Source organism: Haliotis asinina, chromosome 1, assembly GCF_037392515.1.
Source record: "Haliotis asinina isolate JCU_RB_2024 chromosome 1, JCU_Hal_asi_v2, whole genome shotgun sequence".
Lineage (NCBI taxonomy): Eukaryota > Metazoa > Mollusca > Gastropoda > Lepetellida > Haliotidae > Haliotis > Haliotis asinina.
Genome location: NC_090280.1, coordinates 53,037,965 through 53,060,199, shown reverse-complemented (window position 1 = coordinate 53,060,199; position 22,235 = coordinate 53,037,965). Strand labels below are relative to the sequence as shown.

The window sequence follows — 22,235 nt, the reverse complement described above, 5'->3', positions numbered from 1 at the left end:
TTGTATTGATGTGTAAATCTACTTAATTTCGTAATACAACATAGGCGGATCCAGAAATGTTCTACCAGTGTACAAGCTGTTAGTTCATTAGCTGTTACTAAATTAAATGTAGAACTCTGTTTTCGTTATTTGTTGTCTCACACTGAATTCTTCATGAGCAAACCGTGTCGGATCCTTACACTGCGTGTTATCAGTGCTGCATTCTCAAACAATATGAATCAAATAAATGTGAGTATGGTGATATGACGCTTTTAGCAATATTCAAGCAACATGACGGCAGGGATCAGCAGAAATGGGCTTCGCACATTGTACCCATGAGAAGAATTCAATCCAGGACCTCAAACCACTAGGCACCACAGCTCCTCCGACTCACACAATGTTCTTTAGTAGCATGACCTGTCCCAGATAAGTCATTAACCATCCTTCCCCAGTGCTGTGATACTAAATCGGTCTCCAGATTCCCTGCCCAATCCAGTGAATCAGGCAGGACAAGCTGCATCATTTGGTAGATTGCTTATCCTGGTGTCGACCAAAGTTTATTTCAATGACTGCAAGACTTTAATATGTGTAACCTCCATCAACTCCTCTTGAGATCTTGGAAGAGGGACAAAATTTTCAAAACACCAAAAATCCAAACGGAAAATACCATGATTTATTCTGTTAAAATTGACAATTACTGTCACAGAAAAAGTTTTTCTGGGCACATTTCCAGTTCTCTTGCCCACTCTCCTTTCTAAAAGTTGCAGAAATGTCTACTAAACACGATTATGGAACCAATTTAGAGATGGAATATATGAACACGTGGAGAAAACAAGACAATGGAATGAATCCCCTGACATATGCAAATGGAACAACGAGGCAGAATTAGCTACCACTAGCTGGGCAAATAACATTGGTTTATGTACGATCATAAAAAAATATTAATTTTGAAATGAACGGCAAAGTGGGGGAGCAAAATTTAACAATGGAATACAGATGCAGGTAATACAAGTCATCAACTTTGATATTCCAGGGAATAAAATCTCCATTCTTATACCATTATACTCGGCTCACTTCTTCCATTTGAAGAAACACAATCCACATTTACACATGTTTCACATACAAAATATGCCCAAAGCTCTGATGACTGCCGAATCAGTGGACTTGTGAGAATTTGACTTTCTTTCTCACCTCCCTGGGAAGAATGAACTATCATGTTCTCTACATTTGCACACACTTTATTTGACTGGATTCCCATTTTTGCCTCATGCTCAAGGATTTTGTTCAAGCAGAGTTTGCAAAAGGGTATTTTTTTAAAAGTAAAATATGTTGTAATGCACAGGATAACCTAGAATGGGTTCACTGTTTCACAATGAAACTGATTGGACACAACAGTCTTTTAATTTCTTGAAGTTCTAGCCACGATGCTGTGCTTTTTCCCCTATGATGTCAGTTTCATCAAAATGTGGTGATAATGATGGGTATTTCAGTATTTTGTATCAGATGCATGATGAATTACAGATTGTCAATGAAATACACAAACAGATGATATTCACTTTCATTGATCCATAAAACCTCATCTTGCCGACAGCAGGGGCATGGCGTGTTACAATGCCAACTGTCATGAATCGCTATGGATTAATCCAATTCACAATACATGTGGAACAGTATTCCTGTTCCTGTGTCAGAGAACCAGCATGTCACATGTGAACATCTTGTGAAAATGACACATAAAACAGTGTAAGGTTGCACACATAACGTATCAATGGTAGTCATCAGAAGTAAGCAAGAAGTTGCCTTTAACCAAAAGATAAATTGAACATCTTCACAAAAACAAGCTATACTTGTAAGTTAATACATGGTCACATCAAGTGAATACTCAACTTGCATCACGTGATAACACAAGGGAGCTGTTAAATAGGCCAACACATTGATCCAATTTAAGCAGAATCAAATGTCATCATAGTCTGTGCCCATTTCACAAAGCAATCTTAGCGCTAAGACTGGACATGCTAGTAGGACTAAGATTAGTTTGTGTTAACAGCAATGTTCTTCCAACAATACAACCTTCATATACTGTGCTCAGAATTAAGGAGTTTTTCAGGTCCGTGAAGTCTGCTGCTGTAGCTGAGAATCTAGCACTCTCAGCACTGATGATGATGTGTACAGATCAAGTAATGTGATGATAGGACCTGGCAATAGAAATATGTGTCAAGGTAATCAATTTTGCAAAAAACTTCTCAGGGAACCCTATATGCATTGATGGCGCTAAGACTAAGAGCACTTAGGGTTTGGTGGCCTGGGGTCAGACTTCAAGGGTCTTAAATCGGGGAGTTTGAAGGACTGAGTTAACCCAGTTTACAAGTCCTGGCAAATCTTCATGAATACATACAATGAGTGATGGTTACCTAACCATCAATAAGTCATTATAACACTTGCATCAAAGACAGCCTTGTGAACAGGATCACCAACATATCTTGTCAACATGTCAATAATATGTAACACTTCCCAGAAGAAATTAGAGCAAGAATCCAAATTCCTGTAAAGGGAACAGGATCCTGATTTTCTGACACTATGAAGCAATTAAAACATGTAAGTACTATTTCAAAATGTTGCGTTGATGTACTGATTACATTAAAATGCTACCACATAATTAGAAAACATGAAACAGGTTGCTATGCCAAAATGTGAACTTTTCAAAGTGACTTTGATAAAAATGTATTAAAGGATAGTTTTAGCGCTGGTCTGGGCAGCTCAAAGTCACACTGAGAAGTTGGCACCAAATGTATTCAGGTTGTAAAAGATAACTGGATAGTCAATATTCACAAGACTGCTAGCACAGATAAAAACATGTTTTCTCAAGTTCTGTACAAGTGAACACCCAGGATCTCTGAACTCAAGGCATGCCAAAGAACTTGAGGGATCTGTCCATGCTGCAGGAAGCCATGAATGTTGCATTGTCCCCGAATCTGATGCCGGTCGCTGCTGCTGTGTGGTCGTTGAACACAGCCAGTTCACTCCACTGCTTGCAAAGGTATGCTCTGGAACAAGAAAACAACAACGGCTACTGGTTACCTTATCTGCTCCAAAATTTGAATGAGTGGGTACAGTTTTATGCCACTTTTAGCAATATTCCAGTGAGGGACATCAGAAATGGCCTTCATCCGAAAATAGTGACTGAGGATAGTTTTAAACTGCTTTTAGCAATATTCCAGCAAATCACAGCAGGGGACACCAGAAATGCACTTTACATATTGTACCCATGTGGGGAATCGAACTCGGGTCTTTGGTGTAATGAGCGAATGCTTGATTCACCAGGCTACCCTACAGCCCATCCAAAAATAGGGGCAAGCCTAGGGTATAAGTGATTAAATCTAATGCCCAAGGGCAGACAAACCATGGTAGTAATGATGTCTGCCCAGGATTCCCACAGTAAGACAAGTCTAAGGCACAAAGATAAAATCTGCCCAGGAGCCCACAGGGAGATAAGCCTAGGCTCCTGATCATTAAATATGCTTGAGATCCCTACACAATCACAAGCCAAGGTAACCTCCTCAGTAAGGGAATCCCCATCAGTTCTCATGACAACAGATACATAACTGGTTTTCTAGAATTTTGATCCTTGTCAAATGATGAAGTTTAGCAAGCTCCTCCTGACTCGACACTTCCACTGATGAATGCCGTAACTTACCTAACATCTGATCCGGCCACAGCTAGGTAGGTACCACTCTGGTCAAACGTCAGACTCTTCACCTGAAGATAGATAAGAGAGGTGCAGTACAACTAATGGGCCAGCTTCTATATCCACCATGATTTTATTTACCATGTCTCCCATCCTCTATATATACCATCTTCTATGTCTACCATCTTCTATATCCACCATGCCTACCATCTTATATATCTACTGTCTAACATCTTCCGTATCTACTATGCCTACCCACCTTCTATATTTACTGTCTACCATCATCTATGTCTACAATCTTCTATATCTACTGTCTACCATCTTCCATATCTACCATGCCTACTATCTTCTATATCTTCTATATCTAGCATCTTGTATATCTATCATGTCTACCATCTTCTATATCTGTCTACCATCTTCAGTATCTACCATGCCTACCTACTTCTATATCTTCTATATGTAGTATCTTGTATATCTATCACGCCTCCATCTTCTGTATCTACTATGCCTACCTCCTTCTATATCTACCATGCCTACCATCTTCTATGTCTTCCATATCTACCATCTTGTATATCTACCATGCCTACCATCATCTATATCTACCATGTCAACATCCCTCTAAATCTACCACAAGGTGAATTATTACTCTTTCTTTCTTAGCTAAAAACACATCTTACCTAAGCAAAATGAGCCCTTGGCAGATATTAGGCAGCTTCCATATGAATAAATATCACACAATACATAGCATATGCCAGGAAATGTTTGCAAACCACCAAGGCAGCTCACACTTACCTCATAACTGTCATCAAGCTGGATTGTCTTGAAGTTCTTCAGCTTCCTCAAATCCCAGAGTTTGACGACTGAGTCTTCAGCTGATGTGGCCAGATAGTAACCTGGGGAACAGGAAGTTGGAACTCACTGATACAAATTCCACTTTTGGTCGTCACAATCAGTAAGTAGTCAGCTAATCAATATCAGTCAGCATGCAAAACCAAACACACAAGATCTGAGCTTTCAGCTAGGCCCTGAAGTCCAACATGATGTCACCACTGAATCAAATGGCAGTGTGATCCCTTCAGTCTCTTGGAAGATGTATAACCAGACGTCACTCTGGTTTTCAGCACTGAACCGACGTCAACTGGGAAACCCAGCAATTATCATTAAATAAACATAAAAGAACAGCAGTCGCCATGGTTACCAAATCCTAAGCACACACATATGCGTTGCTATACATTTTTTTGCCATAACCGGACATGACAGAAATCAACTCGTGTTTCAGTGACAGCAAAGAATGAGATTTGGTGAAGTTGTAGACATCTTTGATGTCAAGCAATAAGACCTCAAAAGTGTGCTATATAGGAGCACATCTTGAAAGGCTTGCTGAACTTTTGTGAAGTAAATATGTAACATTTGACATCCACATAGCATGTTTTATTCCAATTTTCCTTCATTGGTAAAACTACAAGTAACTGGTACATTGAAAACACAGTATGGTTATTTCTCAAATGTGTTAGCTGTTGACATATGAGACATTGCGACCAGCTGATCCACATTTCTATATACGTAGCACCTGTGAATACAAAACAGTAAAAAGTAATTGCTTCCTGCTTCTGTCATGTTGAATAGTACAACTGAAATATTCCTGTTTACCGTTTTCAGAGAATGCGATGCTGGTGATGGGTCCTTGATGTCCAGGGAAGTTGGCCACATTGGTCCTCTCCTTCAGATCCCAAATCTTGATGACAGAGTCCTCCGTGCCTGTGCCGAAAATGAGACCATCGGGATGGAACTGGGCGCAGGTCAGTGCTGGCGCTGCCAAAATACAGCACAGAACTCATGTCAGGGGGAAAGGGAGAGATTGAGATGCCGTATGTACATTAGTGGACATGGTTTCATAAATTCCAGAGTGACATTAGCACCCTTAGACCTTGGAAGCTGTGGAACCTGATTAAAACCTTCCAAACCTTTCATGAAATCTACATGAGCTTATCTAAGAAAACGCTGCTTCACTGTCACATAAGAATATCACCAACAAAGCCGGAAATAGCTTTGCACACATTCCCCCACAACCTACTTGAGTTGTAGTTGGACCAAGTTGGCTGATATTAGGACCCCAACAGAAGTAACGGAGATGTTTATTCAACAGACTGTTATTTTAGTCAGCTATGTCTGGATTACAAAGCATTTTTCTCATAGCAAGTTCATTTATAGGACTTTTATTTGTTTGTAGTCCGTAACTGAGAGATTCCAAATAATAAAGCAGGCTGTAATGAAGAAATAAAAACAATTTTGTCAAGACTCAGAGAGTAGTCCATGTCGTGGAGAAAACTGGTTTACACAGAGTCCGAATTGACAGATTCCACTGTAATGGTAACATGAGAACTGACCAGATCCTGATGATGTGTCACAGACTTTGGTGAGAACACGGCCAGTGCGGATGTCGGAGAAAGCCCAATGCTGGAAAACAATAACAATTCAATTACATTTACTCTGTTTCAGCTGACAGTTTCAGAGAAACAACTTGTTAGATGAATAGCAAATACACAGTGCAGTTACTGTATCAGCATACCATATCCTGTGAGCAGCTGAGTAGGAAGTCTCCTGTCGCGTGTAGACTGATGCCAGTGACAGGAGAGTCGTGGGCACGGATGATCTGGGCACATTGAGCGGTGGTGATGCCCCACACTCGGATTGTACAGTCGGGTGATGCCGAGAACACAAGCTCCTGGAAAACACGGTAGATATGGGTACAACTTGATTACATAATAATGATACTGATAATTTCCCTGCAACTGATCATCATATTTATTGGACGGCATTTATTCATAGCAAGGGTTGATGTAAAACTTCTCTGGTAACTGGAGTTGATCTGGGTACATCTTAATGATATAAACTTCTACAGGATGTGATTGTGATACAATCAAGCTAAATTAGCTCCATTATCCAACTTATCACACAGATCATGGATAAAGGATAGGTTGGTTTGGGTTGTTTTACACCATACTTAGCAATATTCCAGCTGTAGGGTGGGGATCTGTAAATAATTGACTCTGGACCAGACAATCCAGTGATCAACAGCATGGGCATCAACCTATACAACTAGATTACAATAACATGTGAACATGTGAAGTCAGCAAGCCTGACAACCTGATCCCGTTAAATGCTTTAACGTGAGGCATGTGAGTTTAAGTTTAAACCCAAATAAAATTCAATCATAGAGCTAAGCTTTTCTAAACTGACAATGGAGCTGCCGGACGATGAATAACTGTTGCAGGATGTGAACTGTGATGAGCTGTTCACAACTGAAGGACACTGATGGTACTAGTCTACACCAAAAGGATGGTGACTTACCTCTTCTGGGTGGTAGATAACGCTGGTGACCTTCTTGGTGTGACCTTTGAGGATGGCCATGACCTGTTCTGTATCCTTGTTGAACACTACAGCGTTCTTGTCATTGCCCCCTGGAACACAAAGCACCTATGTGTCAGACATCACAAAGGATGTCGTGTCATGTCGACTTAACAAGCTCAGATACGGGGAACTGTTGTGAAGCTTGATGTGCCATGGTTAACCACCACTTGGTACTTAACGTTGGATGGTTCTAATCAGGCTGATGTCATCATGCAACCCGATAAACAACACTGTTTCAAGAGACACAATAATGTAATGTTATCCCCAGTAATTACATGGCAAAATCATATAATAACTTTAGAAAATTGACATAATCATCAGCCTGAATTGATTAATGCAAATAAATATCTGATATACCAGTTGTAAATTTGCACTACTTCAATACACAGGTTTATCTCTATTGTAACTACATGACTTGCTTCTACTTCCAAGAAAGATCTGGTTTAGAATTTCTCATGAACATTTGAGCAAGACGGACATCTGGAACATTTAGCGCATGAAACATGACATACTGTGTCATATCCTGAAAACTGCACCATCGTATATCATGAGGTAAAGGAAAAAATGTTCAATTACAAATCCCATTCCCTTGAAATATTTTGCAGACTGACTTGTGGAAAGAATTTATTGATAGAAGCTACTGAGTGATTCAGATGATTATTACAGACACAATGAAACACTAGTCTGTCTCACCTGTAACAATCCTGGATGTATCCCGGAGACACAGGTCCATGGAGAGAATACCAGGAACGCTGGCGCTGTGGAGACCCTGCAGTACCAGAGACAGTGTTGTAGAGATGGCAGCAATCAATCGGACAAACACAACCGTCTAAAGGCATTTTCAACACATTTAATCAGTCTTTCCTAATTCACTCTATTCTTTCATACAGTTTTAAGAACGGGAAAGATCTGACATATTTATATTTACTGAATAGCAAAAGAAACGCAAATCTGGCTTTTTATCAAGTGTTTGAATAGAAGACATAAACATGTACGCTTACTTTTATGAGATTTCATTTTCTTGGAAATTGTGTTTTTTTTACTGTTCAGTATAGTTGTAAATAGACTACACTGCTCAAAAGAAAGGACAAGGATTCTGTCGTATCAATGTAGTTATATCATTGCAGTACTATAAGCACTTTTCAAATCTTCAGCCAATCATACTGATAATCTAAAAGCTCAAAAAGAACACACTTTAAGCAATATAAGTGCAGGCTACTTTGTTCTGACAACATATCTCCTTACAGTGTGTGAAGCCAGCTGTCTGTATTGACGGATGTCCTCTGTTGTGGCCAAACCCTCAGGAACTGTCTTGCCCCTCTGAAAACAAAACACAGTAAAGCTGACTTATGAAAGGCGGTAATGGGCTTAAGCGAGTTCTTAACAAAAATTAAGTTATAAATTTTAACGTCTTTCAATCCTGTATGAGTAAGTAAGGTTTTCTTCTACTTTTAGCAATATTCATCACCAAAAGGCTTTGTCTAGAGTACCCTGGTGACAAATTGAACCCTAGTTTAAAGCATGTCAGGTCAATGTTCTACCATGCCATGCAAGAATTTGAGAACACATTTATGCTAAATATTGGATTACAAAATTACAGAGTTCCTACATATCACCAGTATGCTCCAATATTTGCCCAGTGAGTGAGTCAGTGAGTTAGTTTTGTTTTACGCCACACTCAGCAATATTCCAGCCAAATGGTGGTGGTATGTAAATAATTGAGTCTGCACCAGACAATCCAGTCATCAACAGCATGAGCATCGATCTATGCAACTGGGAACTGATGATGTGTCAATAAAGTGAGCGAGTCTGACCACCCAAAGCCGTTAGTCGCCTCTTACGACAAGCATAGTCACCTTTTATGGCAAGCATGGGTTGCTGAAGGCCTATTTTCCCAGACCTTCACGGCTCATTTGCCCAGTAACATGATGAAAGGATCAAAGAGTTAGTTCATTAGGTCTCAAGTAAACTTCTTACCATTAACGAAACTGAGAGACAATTAAGTTTTCCTGCTGGAATATCTGCCATTAACCATATACATATATACTATATGTTTCCTACTTTCAAATAATACACAATAAAAATATTGTCCAACACAAGATACTAATTCTGTGAACTACGCCAAGGACAAACGTACCTTCTTACGCTCCGCTGTAAGCAGTGTGGCTCGGTCGGACAGCTGGGAAGAAATGATAACATGTCAGTATAACTCCCGTACCATGAACTAACAAGAAACATGATGTTGTTCCACAGAAATTTAGCTTCTCAAATGACAAAAACAATCATTGTTACACAAAGTACAGGAATACTGTACTGGATCAGATCCATTATACAGCTGCAGCCACTGATTTATGTGGACTGATAGATTCAATAAGTGTCTGCCACTAATAAAAGTAATATGGCCATGTCTCCCACCACTAAAGAAGTAAGAAATACTTGTGACATATATCCTAGTTTTTATTTTTGTTGGTCACATATGAGGTTCCTGAAATGACTGGGGACTGCATAATCCCTCAATGTTGGCTGTCAACATAACCGAAGACACTGGGTGCAAAAGTTTCATGCGATATCGAATTAAAATATGTTTGAAAAAGTGCCAAAGTGTTGCGGAAACCATGAAGATAGGTCAAGGTCACCCAAATCAGCTAGTGTCTTCATAATCCCACAATATAGGCTGTCACCAAATTTGAAGACACTGGGTACAACAGTTCATGAGATCTTCACAACTAACCTTCTGAATGACCTCCTCTGACATCCCAACCTCCTCCATCTGACTGTCGGGCTGGATCCCCTCTGGACCAACTTCTGCAGCGTATGCCTGAAGATATCAACAACCAAAATAAGACCGACACACGAACACCAAGTAGTCACTGTGCACACTTTTATAAGCTTTCAGCAACAATAGATGAGAGTATGAGTGCAGTGCAACTCTCAGCAATATTAGACAAAACACAGCAGTCTGGACCACACAGCATTGGTGACTAATACTATGACCAATAAACAAAGCAATCCGGGTCCAGCAATGTAGTATCAGCTATGTCATTAAACATGACTAACCAATCCAATTTGAAGTTGTAGATAAAATTAATAGAATTACCATTAAAAGGACCACATATTATCAGAAATGAGTAGGCCATGTAACCTGATAATGCCCCTCAATGCCTGTTGTTAGGTGAGCTCAGCACTTGATGTTCAATCACCTGCAGCTCATTGAACTTGGTATCAAAACTGATGATATGTCTGATTCACATTTGTCAGATGTACCATTATGCAATTTCTTGCTGGCACCGGCTGAACAAATGTGCCATAGATTACAACAGACAGCAATGACAACATTGACTGGAACTGTAACATGGTTAAGCACTAAACAAATTGCAGCTGGTAGTAAAGGTCAAGGTCGATTGTCATTCCTCTGAATAATGACATCATCTGTTTTGTTCTATGACTTTTCCATATTTGAGCACAGTGTGTCACTGTCAGTGATCTCTGTCACCTAGTGTTAGCAATAAATGCTTCAAAACCGATACTGTTGTTTGTTTTTATTTGATAAAAAATTCTATCCATTTTTAGCTATAATTCTGGTCTAATCATGGCTGCAACTGTTGATAAAAAACAACGGTTAATCGAACAAGGTAGTCCATGTCATCTACCACATCCACAACACAGCAAAGCTTGTCAGTATCATACCATTTTCCTTCAAAGATAAACAAGTTTCAGGATTAATTAATCTTTGTGGCATAACTCTGTGAGCCATATATAGACACATATTTACTGTCCATGGTCACCAAGTGACCAGCTAACAAACAAATTTTCCCTTAGGTCAAAATCATCATCACAATGTATCCAAGTGATCCCTTACGATCACCCAGCCACTATATATCACTTTCCTTTTATTTAGAGTTGTTCCTCACATATCAGGGTAATATCATCCCATTAACAATACAACTCTTAGTCAGGGGTTAAAAAATCCCATCGCCTGACACCGAGGACAAGTCAGATTTCATTTCGGCCAATTAAATAATGTAAGCTTACTTGTGAGTGGACTATTAGAAAATTTCCACTTATCGTTTGAAACTGCAAATAATCTTGCACATAATTTCATATTGGCTCATAGTGAAGCTATCAAAGTTCCTAATATTTATAAAGTGGAAATAATAGACAGTGAAATTATCAATTTTCGATAAGTAGTCCAGTAAACATTAGCATCATGCACTGTGTCATAAAATCAGGGCAAGTGGAAAATTAGTCAGGACAAGTTACTTTCTTGAAGTCACTTGCCCTGTGCCAAGAGGCTTTTCAACATATTTTTGAACCGCTTTTAGTAATGACCAGCCCCAGGGAAAGCCTGTATGTTATTAGAAGTTTCCACTCACCGGGGCTTGTGCTGGTTGTGGGTAGCCTCCAGGCCCTGCTGTCAAACCAGCCTGGGGTTTTAGTGTGGCCAAGGCTGAAGTACAACACTGAACCATCAAACATGTACATCCTTCAGTATGACAAAACACAGTGACAAAAACAACAGTCCAACTGAGTGTGACCTACTCCCATTACTGTGTTTGCTTTACATGAACAGTGGGTGAGTTTCGGTTTATGCCACTTTTAGCAATATGCCAGCAACATCACAGAGCGGAATACCAGAAATGGTCTGCACGCATTGTACCTGTGTGGAAAAACAAACCCAGGTGTTCGGAGTGACAAGCAAACACTTTCACCACAAGGCTACCCCATCGACACCATTACATGAACATGGTAAGCACTAAGTGAGTGCAACTGCATGATCGAATCACTTCTTAATAATTTTACGCAAGGAATGAAAACTATTTGGATTATGGTAATTCAACTCATGCATTTCATATAAGCATGCAGCTTGAGTGAAAATGTGACATACCTTCTCTGGCAGCTGTGACTTCCTTTGTGAGACGTGCGATCACACGACAGGCAGCGTCATGCTGGTACAGGGCGTGGGACAACTCTGAAAGCATACAACACTGATTAGTGTATAAAATAAAGCCTGTCTGTCTGCCAGAGATGCGCTAGATTTCTGGAGGATGGTCTAATTGTACGGCTACCCAGTTGGATGCTTTCGTAAAAACATTGGATAACATGTTTCATACATCCGAGTAATATTTCTAGGTCTGTTTAAATCCATTTTGGGCTGGTAATATTCTGATGTTACCAACCCTGATGTCCGGCTGGGTTGGGGGCTTATTTCATACACAGAACTAATTACAGACTCATCATACAGTATTGATGATGAGTGGGACAAACAGTTTGGTTGACACTGCTTTGAAAAATATTCCACTTCTCAGAATGTGTCAGCTTATGATGGAGGGAAATCCTGAAACGATGCAGGTCTCCTGTCAGTTCAGTGAAATTCACAGGCATATAGTGCTGTCAAAATCCACCAATCACAAGCCAATGATCATTAACACCCTTAACATATATATCTGTGAAACGTATATACTAACATCTGTAATTTGGCTAATACTTTTCAATTTACACTGCCAGTTGATGGCCATAACAAAACTTCATACAAAATCTGAGCGCTACCTTCATGACCAAAGGTTATTGGTGGGGGATGCCTTCAAGGGAAGTAACTCACTGCTACAGATGAAGCCTTGCAGCTACGAGCCTTCTTTGACAAAACACAGTACAGAATTGTCTGCAGGACTGTCTGCAAGTTTGTCATTAACTTAGAGTTAATGGTACATTTCAGTATTTGATGTGACTTAAGAAATCCCAAGAGCTTTATTAAAACTGACATCACATGACTTGTTCATCCCTCTGTATACATGCAGACCACGTCTGACTATGCCCAACATCAAGACATATAGCTCATCTAATCTGTCTGCAGCAGTATATAATGCATGACTAACCTTATCTGTGTCCAGTTCTATATACATACATTTCAGTATTTTCACCTTGTCTGGTTGTATGTTAGCTCACCTTGTTTGGCTCTCTGTATCTGTATATAGACATACTTCATTTGTCTGACAACAACTTTATATGCTTAGCTCACCTTGTCTGACTGTTCAGCTGCATAAACTCAACATACAAATAGCTCACCTTGTCTGGCTGTCTGTAGCTGTTGCCTCAGTGTGAAGCTGTGTAACATGACTGCATCCTGAAACAAGGACACACATGTAGTCAAACAGAATAACCTTGCAGAACTGTTACAGCTGCAAGAGTGATGAGTAAGACCAATTTAATCCAACCCAAGACGTCTCCTGGTGGTCTTTGTTACTGCCAGGAGACTACAGCTTCTTATGCCTGTTTTGCCAGCATGTGAAACGTGTCTTAAAATACCACTGATATAGACAAGAATACTGGCGTTGGGCAGTCAACATGTTAAATCAATCTTTCACGAATAATGGTCACATAAAAGGCACTTTGTGTTTCAAGTTTGAATTAGTGAGCTAATGAGTGCTTGAGTAAGTGAGCGAGCGAGCCATAGTCAGGACTAACATTCCACTTACACCAATAAAACAGCAAGTTCTGGTATGTAAGGGAAGCAACTCAAACATTGTCACTATATCCCACCATGTCACGTGTACTGTTGAATTTCTGGAAGAATCCTATTTGCCCAATACATCAACATCATGCTCAGTTACACTTTTGGCAACATATAGTAAACAACAGCAAACACACTGCTGTTGGTATATTTATTTTAACAATCACATGCAAAATATGGTCATGTCCATGGGGTGAACAAATGCAGAGATAGACACTTTAAAGATTATTACCCATTCATCTTGAAGAGCTTTCAGAATGGCTGGGATACTTGTTGCCGATGGGGGCCTTGGCTTCACAAGTGGAGATGCTGAAATTGGTCAGTAAGATGCACATCATTTAAGTTCCTTTCTGCTAATTACAAACACTACTTTTCACATGGTGCCAGGAACATTTATCCCATATACACTATAACTAATGTTAGAGTGTTTCAGATTGGTTTGTTTTCTAGGACATTCACTCACACATATTGTAAAATACTGTTCAATCATGATGGCGATAAAAAAATGGCAGATGAGAAATGGAATTTACACACTCTACTCATGAGGAGAATTGAACACACGTCTTAGGCTTGATGAGTGAACATTTTAACCACTAGGCTTCCCCACACCCCACATGCTAGATGAATGCCACATATGTAATGTCTTGTCATATTTTATGAAACAACCAAAATGTTACACTAACAAAATCAGAGGACATACATTAATAAATTCAGTATAGAGTATAACACCCATGTGTAAGCTTGGGGCCAATCTGCCACACAAAGGAAGGTTGGAAGTAAACATATTCATACAAGGTACAATAGATTATTAAGCCAATCTCATAGGTACCAGATATTTTATTTTTTCCATCAAGAAGATACAATGCCCCCTGACTTTTGCTATTTGGGAGATGACTTTATGAGTGACAGTCATTTTTATTTCAGTTGTTATGAATTGTGGTGTCTGAACATCACAGCTTTCAATGTGAACTCACTTTTGATATCAACCAGCAGATCCACCGCCAACTGTTCGCCATTCATGGGATCTGTGCCATGATCTAGAATGTATTTCTCCACCAGACGACGCTCAAACACATGGCCAGAAACTGGCGAGAGCACTGGATGTTCGGGTACCTCGTTACTAACTGCAACAAGAAGTCGCGGACAATCAGACGACAATGACTGAACTGTCTGCCAGCATAATGTTAATGATACAACTGAAGATCATCATCCAACTCGGTGTCCAGATAATTCATCTCAGAGACAAATCATTCTTCACCATGTACATGCTGTTAGCACTATATCCTGATTTATTTGGTGGCAAAGCTATTGGTACAGTTTTTGAGTCTGAGCACAAACAACTCACTTAGTCAAAAGACAGGTAGGTGTAGTTTGTTTTTATTGTATCCTCCATACACATGCCAAACAAACAAATAACAAATAAACAGAATTTAAAAAATGGTGTACTGTTTACACATTAAACATGTAGATCAAATTACCACTTCCCTGCTATTTCAGGAACTGTTGTCAAAATGAGTTATCCTTATATGCAAACTAAGCATATAAATATGTCAAGTATATCTATGTTTTAGATGTGAATAGTTTATGTACATGATGTAGTCATAATACCACGTTTAACACTCTAAAGTAACATTCATCATTCTTCATGATCATGATCACAATTAGCATGTTTGAATCAAATGTTAAATGCATCTATAGACATAATTTAAATGAAAAATATGATAGATAAACTTGAAGACATAGAAATTATGAAATCACTGTAGTGATTACGTAACAACAGGCAAATTTCATTAGTTCAGCAAACTTTCTGCAATATGTAAATTTTTAAAAAGTTTTCTCTTGTTGCTGAACACAAAGTTCATCTTACTGGCTGAGTGACAGTGTGTTACATAACATGCAAAAAATAAATGAACTCTTGACTTGTTAGACAATACAAATACAGTTTAGCTCACCATATGTACATGGAATGATCTCAGCCCTAATGCTGCGATTCGCTCACATAGGTGTTAGTGCATGTAACTGTTCAGGTCTATCGCCTCATTTAAAATTAAAACAATGTTTCATTGCAGTTTTTGTGCTAGCTGGGATAATGAACTTCAGAGAAAAATGTAAAGGTAAAGGTTTAACTGACAGTCATATTTTGTCATCATCGCCTGCATGGTATCAGTCGAGTCCATCAAAGGGAGATTGAAATGTAGGTGAATTCAAAGTTTCGTGATCAAATGTTGGCATTATGGGTATGTTCAGACATTGAACTGTAATGTCAACGACATAGCCCGGTTAAATTTCATTAAATTCTCATCATTTATGAAATTTCATGCCAACACACTAATGGTCACGTGACATCCCCTCGACATGTTTGGGTTTTGTTTTCCGAGGGGATTCACATTTGTAATGTCTACAATGTGAAATACTTACAGTGATTTTAACTCTCAGGTATAATTTCCAATTTTATCAATGAGGAAAAATGTCTTTGAGTGACATTTTCATAAGCTGGATATGTCTTTATGTATATTGAAATTCAATTAGAGAAACATGTTAAAACTCATTGTTATCAGGTGAGGAACATGTATTCAGGTGATATTTGACAAGAATAAAAATGAAGGGGGGATACGGGCAGAGGTCTTTCCAACTCTCATAAAATATCATTTTTGAGATGTGTCAGTGTGTAGTTTACTACAGAAAGACAAGTCAAGTGTCTGTGCAAGCACTACAGCCAGGTGTTGGCGATAACTGGTACGCGGCGATAACTGGTCGCTAGCCAGTAGCATTTGGATAACACAACTGACAAAATGCTGTAAACCAGTCAAAATCTGTGAAGTGTGAGCCAGTGTCGGCGGTCATAAGCAATTAAACCTGTGGTTATATATTCAGGCCCCCCTAAGTAATTGAAGGAATTACAGCAAATTTGAAGGAATTGCATCTCAAATGTAAACAAACGAAGCCCACTCGCGAAACAATTGCAGCGATATCGGTAGTTCAGCGGTAATAACAGAAACACATCGGCCCTATCGGAAGCAATGTCGGTAATACTGGAAACACGCTCGGCCATCTTCGGAGATTTTTCGATCGCGAGCGGAAACTCACGCAGCAAAACATGGCGTCGTTGGAAGAAACACCCGTCTCGGTGAGTTGTGTTTTTAGTTCCTACTATTACATTTTTATACTTATCCATCTTTGACCACCCGTGTTGAATGCGTTTAGGTATGAGGTGTTGTCGGGACAATAGCTTATGTTTTTAGGAAAAGATTGTCACTGCAGAACAGTGTCACAAGTCATGCCCCTGGAGATTGTTTACACCTGAACATCGAAGTCGTGCCGATGATTACGAAAATCATGAACATGCGCCATGAAGAAGTATATGAGCCATATTTTTTCTTTCTATGAAGTGCAATTGACAAACTTAAACATATTTTCCAAAACAAATGATGTTATATCTAGCGCACGTTCGTAATCATCGGCACGACTTGGATGTTCAGATGTAAACAACCTCCAGGGGCATGACTTGTGACACTCTTCTAGAGTGACTATCTTTTCCTAAAAACATAAGCTATTGTCCCGACAACACCTCATACCTAAACGCATTCAACACGGGTGGTCAAAGATGGATAAGTATAAAAATGTAATAGTAGGAACTAAAAACACAACTCACCGAGACGGGTGTTTCTTCCAACGACGCCATGTTTTGCTGCGTGAGTTTCCGCTCGCGACCGAAAAATCTCCGAAGATGGCCGAGCGTGTTTCCAGTATTACCGACATTGCTTCCGATATTGCCGATGTGTTTCTGTTATTACCGCTAAACTACCGATATCGCTGCAATTGTTTCGCGAGTGGGCTTCGTTTGTTTACATTTGAGATGCAATTCCTTCAAATTTGCTGTAATTCCTTCAATTACTTAGGGGGGCCTGATATTCACCGTAAGCTGCACACTTGCACGATAATCTTGACAGTTTACTTCGCGTACACATGATGGTGTATGTTAATACGCAAAAGCCAAGCGACCGAAAACTGAACACTAACGAAAATATGTGATATATTCAGATCATTTGCGAAAGACTAATTAGTCAGCTCATAGAAAGTGATATTATTAACAAATAATTTCATTTACATTCTGTATTGCGTTATACGAATAATACAGTTGCAGAACGTTGCTGACTGGATCAAATGAATGGAGATTTCCCATGTTTTGTTTGAAAATCAAACTCATGCAGCATGGCTAACCGGCACAGCAACATCGATTAGTCTTGAGCAGAACAAAGGAATACATTAAATGCCTATACCAAGCCACATCAAAATGTGTGCTATTCAAAAACATGAAACTGATGAACACACACATTAATTCCTTGACCATAGATCACGTAAATACAAAGCGAAAAGAGGTGAACACTCACTTGCACAGCACAGCGCCATGTTGGATATGTCACGTGACTATAATGTTTTGCTAAAACGAAACGAAATAAAGGGAATTGTGGGGGGACAACCAAGAAGGTATTATGGCTTACCAAAGGGAGACAACATTCATCGAAATCGTTTGAAAATGCAATAGAATGATCCGCCTACCCAGTTTCTCTGATATCACGTTCGTGACCCTGGTCTCCTGGTCTCCTGGTCTCATGTTACACTGGATCAGTTACGTAGGTGCCGAAATTAAACATTATGAATTTTGATGTCTATATTAACGAATGGTATCTTAAATGCAGATATATAATGACTTTGCTAGTGTTATAAGTTGCTATAATTATATCAATTTCAAATGTCATACGATTGATAAAGGGTACAGTATCAATGATATCAATAATTCATTTCGCAGTATGAATAATTCATTTATTATAGCTGGAGACTATAATCTCTAGATTATTAGAAATATCACGGCGGATGACACCAGAAATGGCTTCACCATTACATAAAGGCCTGTGTGTGTTATTTTAAGACAGGAGGCTGCATGTCTGTTTGAGCTACAGCTAATGCAAAACGTAGCTTTCCCTACCCTCTCTAAAACATCAGAAGAGAAAGAGAAAAAAAATGAGCCTTAACAGCTAGTATAGTACAGAAACATTTTTAAATTTCCAGACATCAGAAAGTTCCAAGACCCTTCAGACATTTGAATACAAGAACAAGAATCTTGTACAGGATCCTGTGGCTGACAGGACGCCAATGAAGGTCTTGAATAACTGGCCTGATGTGACCCCACTTCGATGTTCTGGTGATGGTTCTTGCATCTGTGTTTTGTACTTTTGTCTATCCTGGATGTAACATAGGCTTGGGTCAATGTTTTCTTGTGGTGGTATGACCCTTTGCAAACAGAGTTGATATGAGTCTCCACACAGAGTGTTAATGCAAGATTAATGCAGTTTGTTTTGAGTATAATTTCGTCATGCGGACATCACATAATTTTCATATGCACCATAAATGCCTTTCTGATTTGTACTGTCTGCGTAGCACGGTGCAGCTATCACGTCAGCCTAGTGTGTGATTTTACCTCCCTTGATAGCAATCCAACCATCTGGAGTCCAAGACCCGTTTTCTACTGACACTTTTGCAATCATCCAAATTTGTTTCATATCCCAGCAGCACTTTCCTGTCATGTGACCATGAAAAGCTCGTCTGAAGCTGGGATCCTATGCTTAATTAGTGTGTGAGTAACCTCCATAACGTGGTACCCAGGAAGATATATTTTCCATTGCTCATCCATTCTCTGCCAACGTACGACGCACCATTAAACCCCTGGGGATGCGAGTTTTTGTTTGTTTTTCTTGAGTATACACAGAGTGCTCATTCAAAGATAACCCCCAGATTCCAGGCGTGTGAACTTCTGGGCATTGTGTGTTCGCCAGTTTGGAACTGTGACAGACGGATCCTTGTCATGGTTTGCTTAGGGTAGATGACCAACAACTCTGTTCTGACATCGTTCAATTAAAGAAACTTTGATGTCATACAGTGGTTGATGTCGTCTACCCAGTGTTGGAATCGCTGATACGAGATTGTTACTGTTAGTGGTCTGAAAACCATGTAGATCTGACTGTCATCAGCGTAGAAATGAAAAATCAAGGTTGTGTGCTCTGGTAATGTCACCAGCTGGCAGTGTGTATATAGTGAACAGGATCGCCCAAGAAGTAGATTTTCTGTGAGTTTACACAACCGATACCTGTGACCTGTTTGACTAGTACGATCGGATCTATTCCAAAGTTATCTAGCACATTAAGAAGCACATTTTGATCCACAGTATCGAATAATGCTGATAAGTCTTATAACACCAAGATGACTGCTCGTCTTTGTCAACTGATTTCAGAAAGTGACTCTATACTCTTGTCCGGGCAGTCTCTGTGCTGCGGTGGGTCCGATAGGCTGGTCGGTAGACCTAGTAACATTCATTTTCCAACATGTACTCTTTCAAACGGGAGGCCACAACATGTTCGATCAACTTTGAGATATTTGATACGGACCAATAATTCTTTAGTAACTCCAGAACCTTAGTTGGCTTTTTCAAGAGCAGCTTTATGGTAGCTTCTTTCAAAGACTGTGGAAAGCATGATGTTGCTGGAGATTCAGTGACAATAAAGGCGATGAGAGGAAGAAAACTGCCCATGGACATCTTAAGAAGCCACGATGGTAGTGGATCGAAAGTGCAGGACTTATTAGGGCTGCTTTTGATCAGTGATACTATTTCAGCTTCAGTTGCTGTCTGGATCAGTGTGAATGGATGTGGACTACTATCAATACAAGAGTCAGATGATTCAACTTTGTTGATAAAGTAGCTTCGGATTTTGAAGATCATTTCATAGAAAAACTTGGAGTACTCATTTGCAAAGTTTGTTCTCTCTTGAGGAGAAAGAACCGAAAGGACAGCAGTCTTTTTCTTAAACCTGAATTTTTTTATCTCCTTATAACCTGATGCTCACGTCAGTGCTTCACTGGAACATGCACACTTTCCCTTTTCAGCTAGGGTGTTCACATTATTGGTGACAAGTCAGACATCATTCCGCAATCATCCAATCCAGACCTAGCATTTCAGTAAACCAATATTACATTAACGCAAATCTGTACTACACGCGAGAACTAAGACAAATAGATATATTTGGAATGATACTTTCTCTGTAAAGTACAGATTCTAGTGATTCTGGAACTCAAATCCAGAATCAGTACATTATTCAGAAAATGTAATCCAACATATAACATGTTACTCTTAGCCACTTTCTAGATGGCACTGTGTATTCCAACTTTCGGTCGTTGGGAGCCGTGCCAATTTGCATGATTTATTGAGTGAGTTTAGTATTATGCCACTGTTTAGCAATATTCCAGTAATATCACTGCGGGGGACACCAGAAATAGGCTTCATAAATTGCACTCATGGTCATATTACGTTTAGCAGGGATGCACTCTGTACAGGATGTAGACAACTAGGCATCCACTTGTAAGTATAGCGTGGGCGCTTAATGGGGTATATCGTTGACTTCGTGTGCTGGCGATAAGATTGTGGGTTCGAATCCCGGATGGCGCATTCACACATATAGAGGTTGGGATTGTGCTCTTCTAGGGCCTCTTACGTGATGAATTCTTCGGTTAAAACCTCAATTATTTCTTTCAAAGCAGTTGTTTCTCATTGAAATGTCATGAATTTGAAGTAGAATGTTAAAAGAGCTGAATCAAATGAAATTTGGTCGGAAAATGTGTTTTACTTTAGAATATTTCACTCCTATGACAACATGCATGCGTGCTTATGTCTGGCTGCTAGTACTGGCTCAGACTTGAGCAGGTTTACAGTGCTAGCTCACTGAGATATCGAGCCGCAGTTAAACATGAATACCCTACTCAACATATTTTACTGACTCTGAGCCGACCAGTCCTGAGTACCCATTAATGCCGAGGGCCAGGTACGGACCAACAACTACCATATTTTAACCAAAGATAATCCAAAGATGCACGTGCAACAGCAACGTGCTTCACGCAAAGGCAGGTTAGAGTAATATATGAGTTAGTTTATTCTTAAATATGTTCCGTAACAGAAATATTTGTCAAAGTATAAAGTAGGATTGTGTTTCAAGTATGGGAATATCGTCTGAACTCCATTAGTTACAACCAACTATACCAGTTATTGGTCATACCCAGTTCAATAATGGAAAATCACGTTACACATAAGATGAGTGAGTGAGCGAGTATAGTTTTATGCTGGTTCCAGCAATTTCAAGGCAGGAGATGCCATAAATGGGCTTCACACTACACATAAGATGACAATTAAATTAGGATAACAAAATTTAGAACATGGCTGGATGTATAATATATTAGTTGTATTGTTAAAGGTTCGTGTTGCCTAATGTTTCTGTTCCACAAGAATCAATCTGGCTCCTGAAAGTTGACCAGGTGGGGTGGTCATCCTGTCCCAGCTGCCTAGATCGTTGCTCATACTGTTAGTCACTGGATTATCACATACTGCTAACACATAGCTGGAACACTTCATATATAATCATGTGGCCCTTGCAGTTGACCTCTCACAAATATAGTTGAATTGAGTCCAAATGTTGGATTCGCTGTTCATGGCATTGTTCTTGATTAAGTATGTTGACATGTTTGAGTAAAAAAGATATTGCGAAGTTATGTGACTACATTGTGAAAATGATATCTGCTGGTGTCTTATATAAACACAGAAGTGCATAAAAA

General features: G+C 39.5%; 1 protein-coding gene across 1 annotated transcript; it reads right to left on the bottom strand.

Annotated features, from left to right (window-relative positions):
• Window positions 1-638: 638 nt before the first annotated feature.
• LOC137293916 (pre-mRNA-processing factor 19-like) lies at window positions 639-18,038 on the bottom strand. Its single transcript, XM_067824742.1, has 17 exons — window positions 17,972-18,038; window positions 14,555-14,704; window positions 13,813-13,889; window positions 13,136-13,193; window positions 11,958-12,041; window positions 11,446-11,519; window positions 9,804-9,890; window positions 9,210-9,251; window positions 8,318-8,392; window positions 7,766-7,841; window positions 7,013-7,122; window positions 6,231-6,386; window positions 6,049-6,118; window positions 5,312-5,473; window positions 4,454-4,554; window positions 3,671-3,732; window positions 639-3,020 (listed from the first exon to the last, which is right to left on the bottom strand). Exons 1-17 carry the CDS (start codon window positions 17,988-17,990, stop codon window positions 2,876-2,878), a joined length of 1,548 nt encoding a protein of 515 aa, XP_067680843.1. The 5' UTR covers window positions 17,991-18,038; the 3' UTR covers window positions 639-2,875.
• Window positions 18,039-22,235: the final 4,197 nt, after the last annotated feature.

Excerpts from the sequence above, each read along its gene's own strand:
- LOC137293916 (XM_067824742.1), bottom strand. Across the intron at positions 13,890-14,554 it reads TCTGCTGGTTGATATCAAAA|CATCTCCACTTGTGAAGCCA; the intron begins GTGAGTTCACAT and ends GACCAATTTCAG. Across the intron at positions 7,842-8,317 it reads GACAGCTGGCTTCACACACT|GGTCTCCACAGCGCCAGCGT; the intron begins GTAAGGAGATAT and ends CTGGTACTGCAG.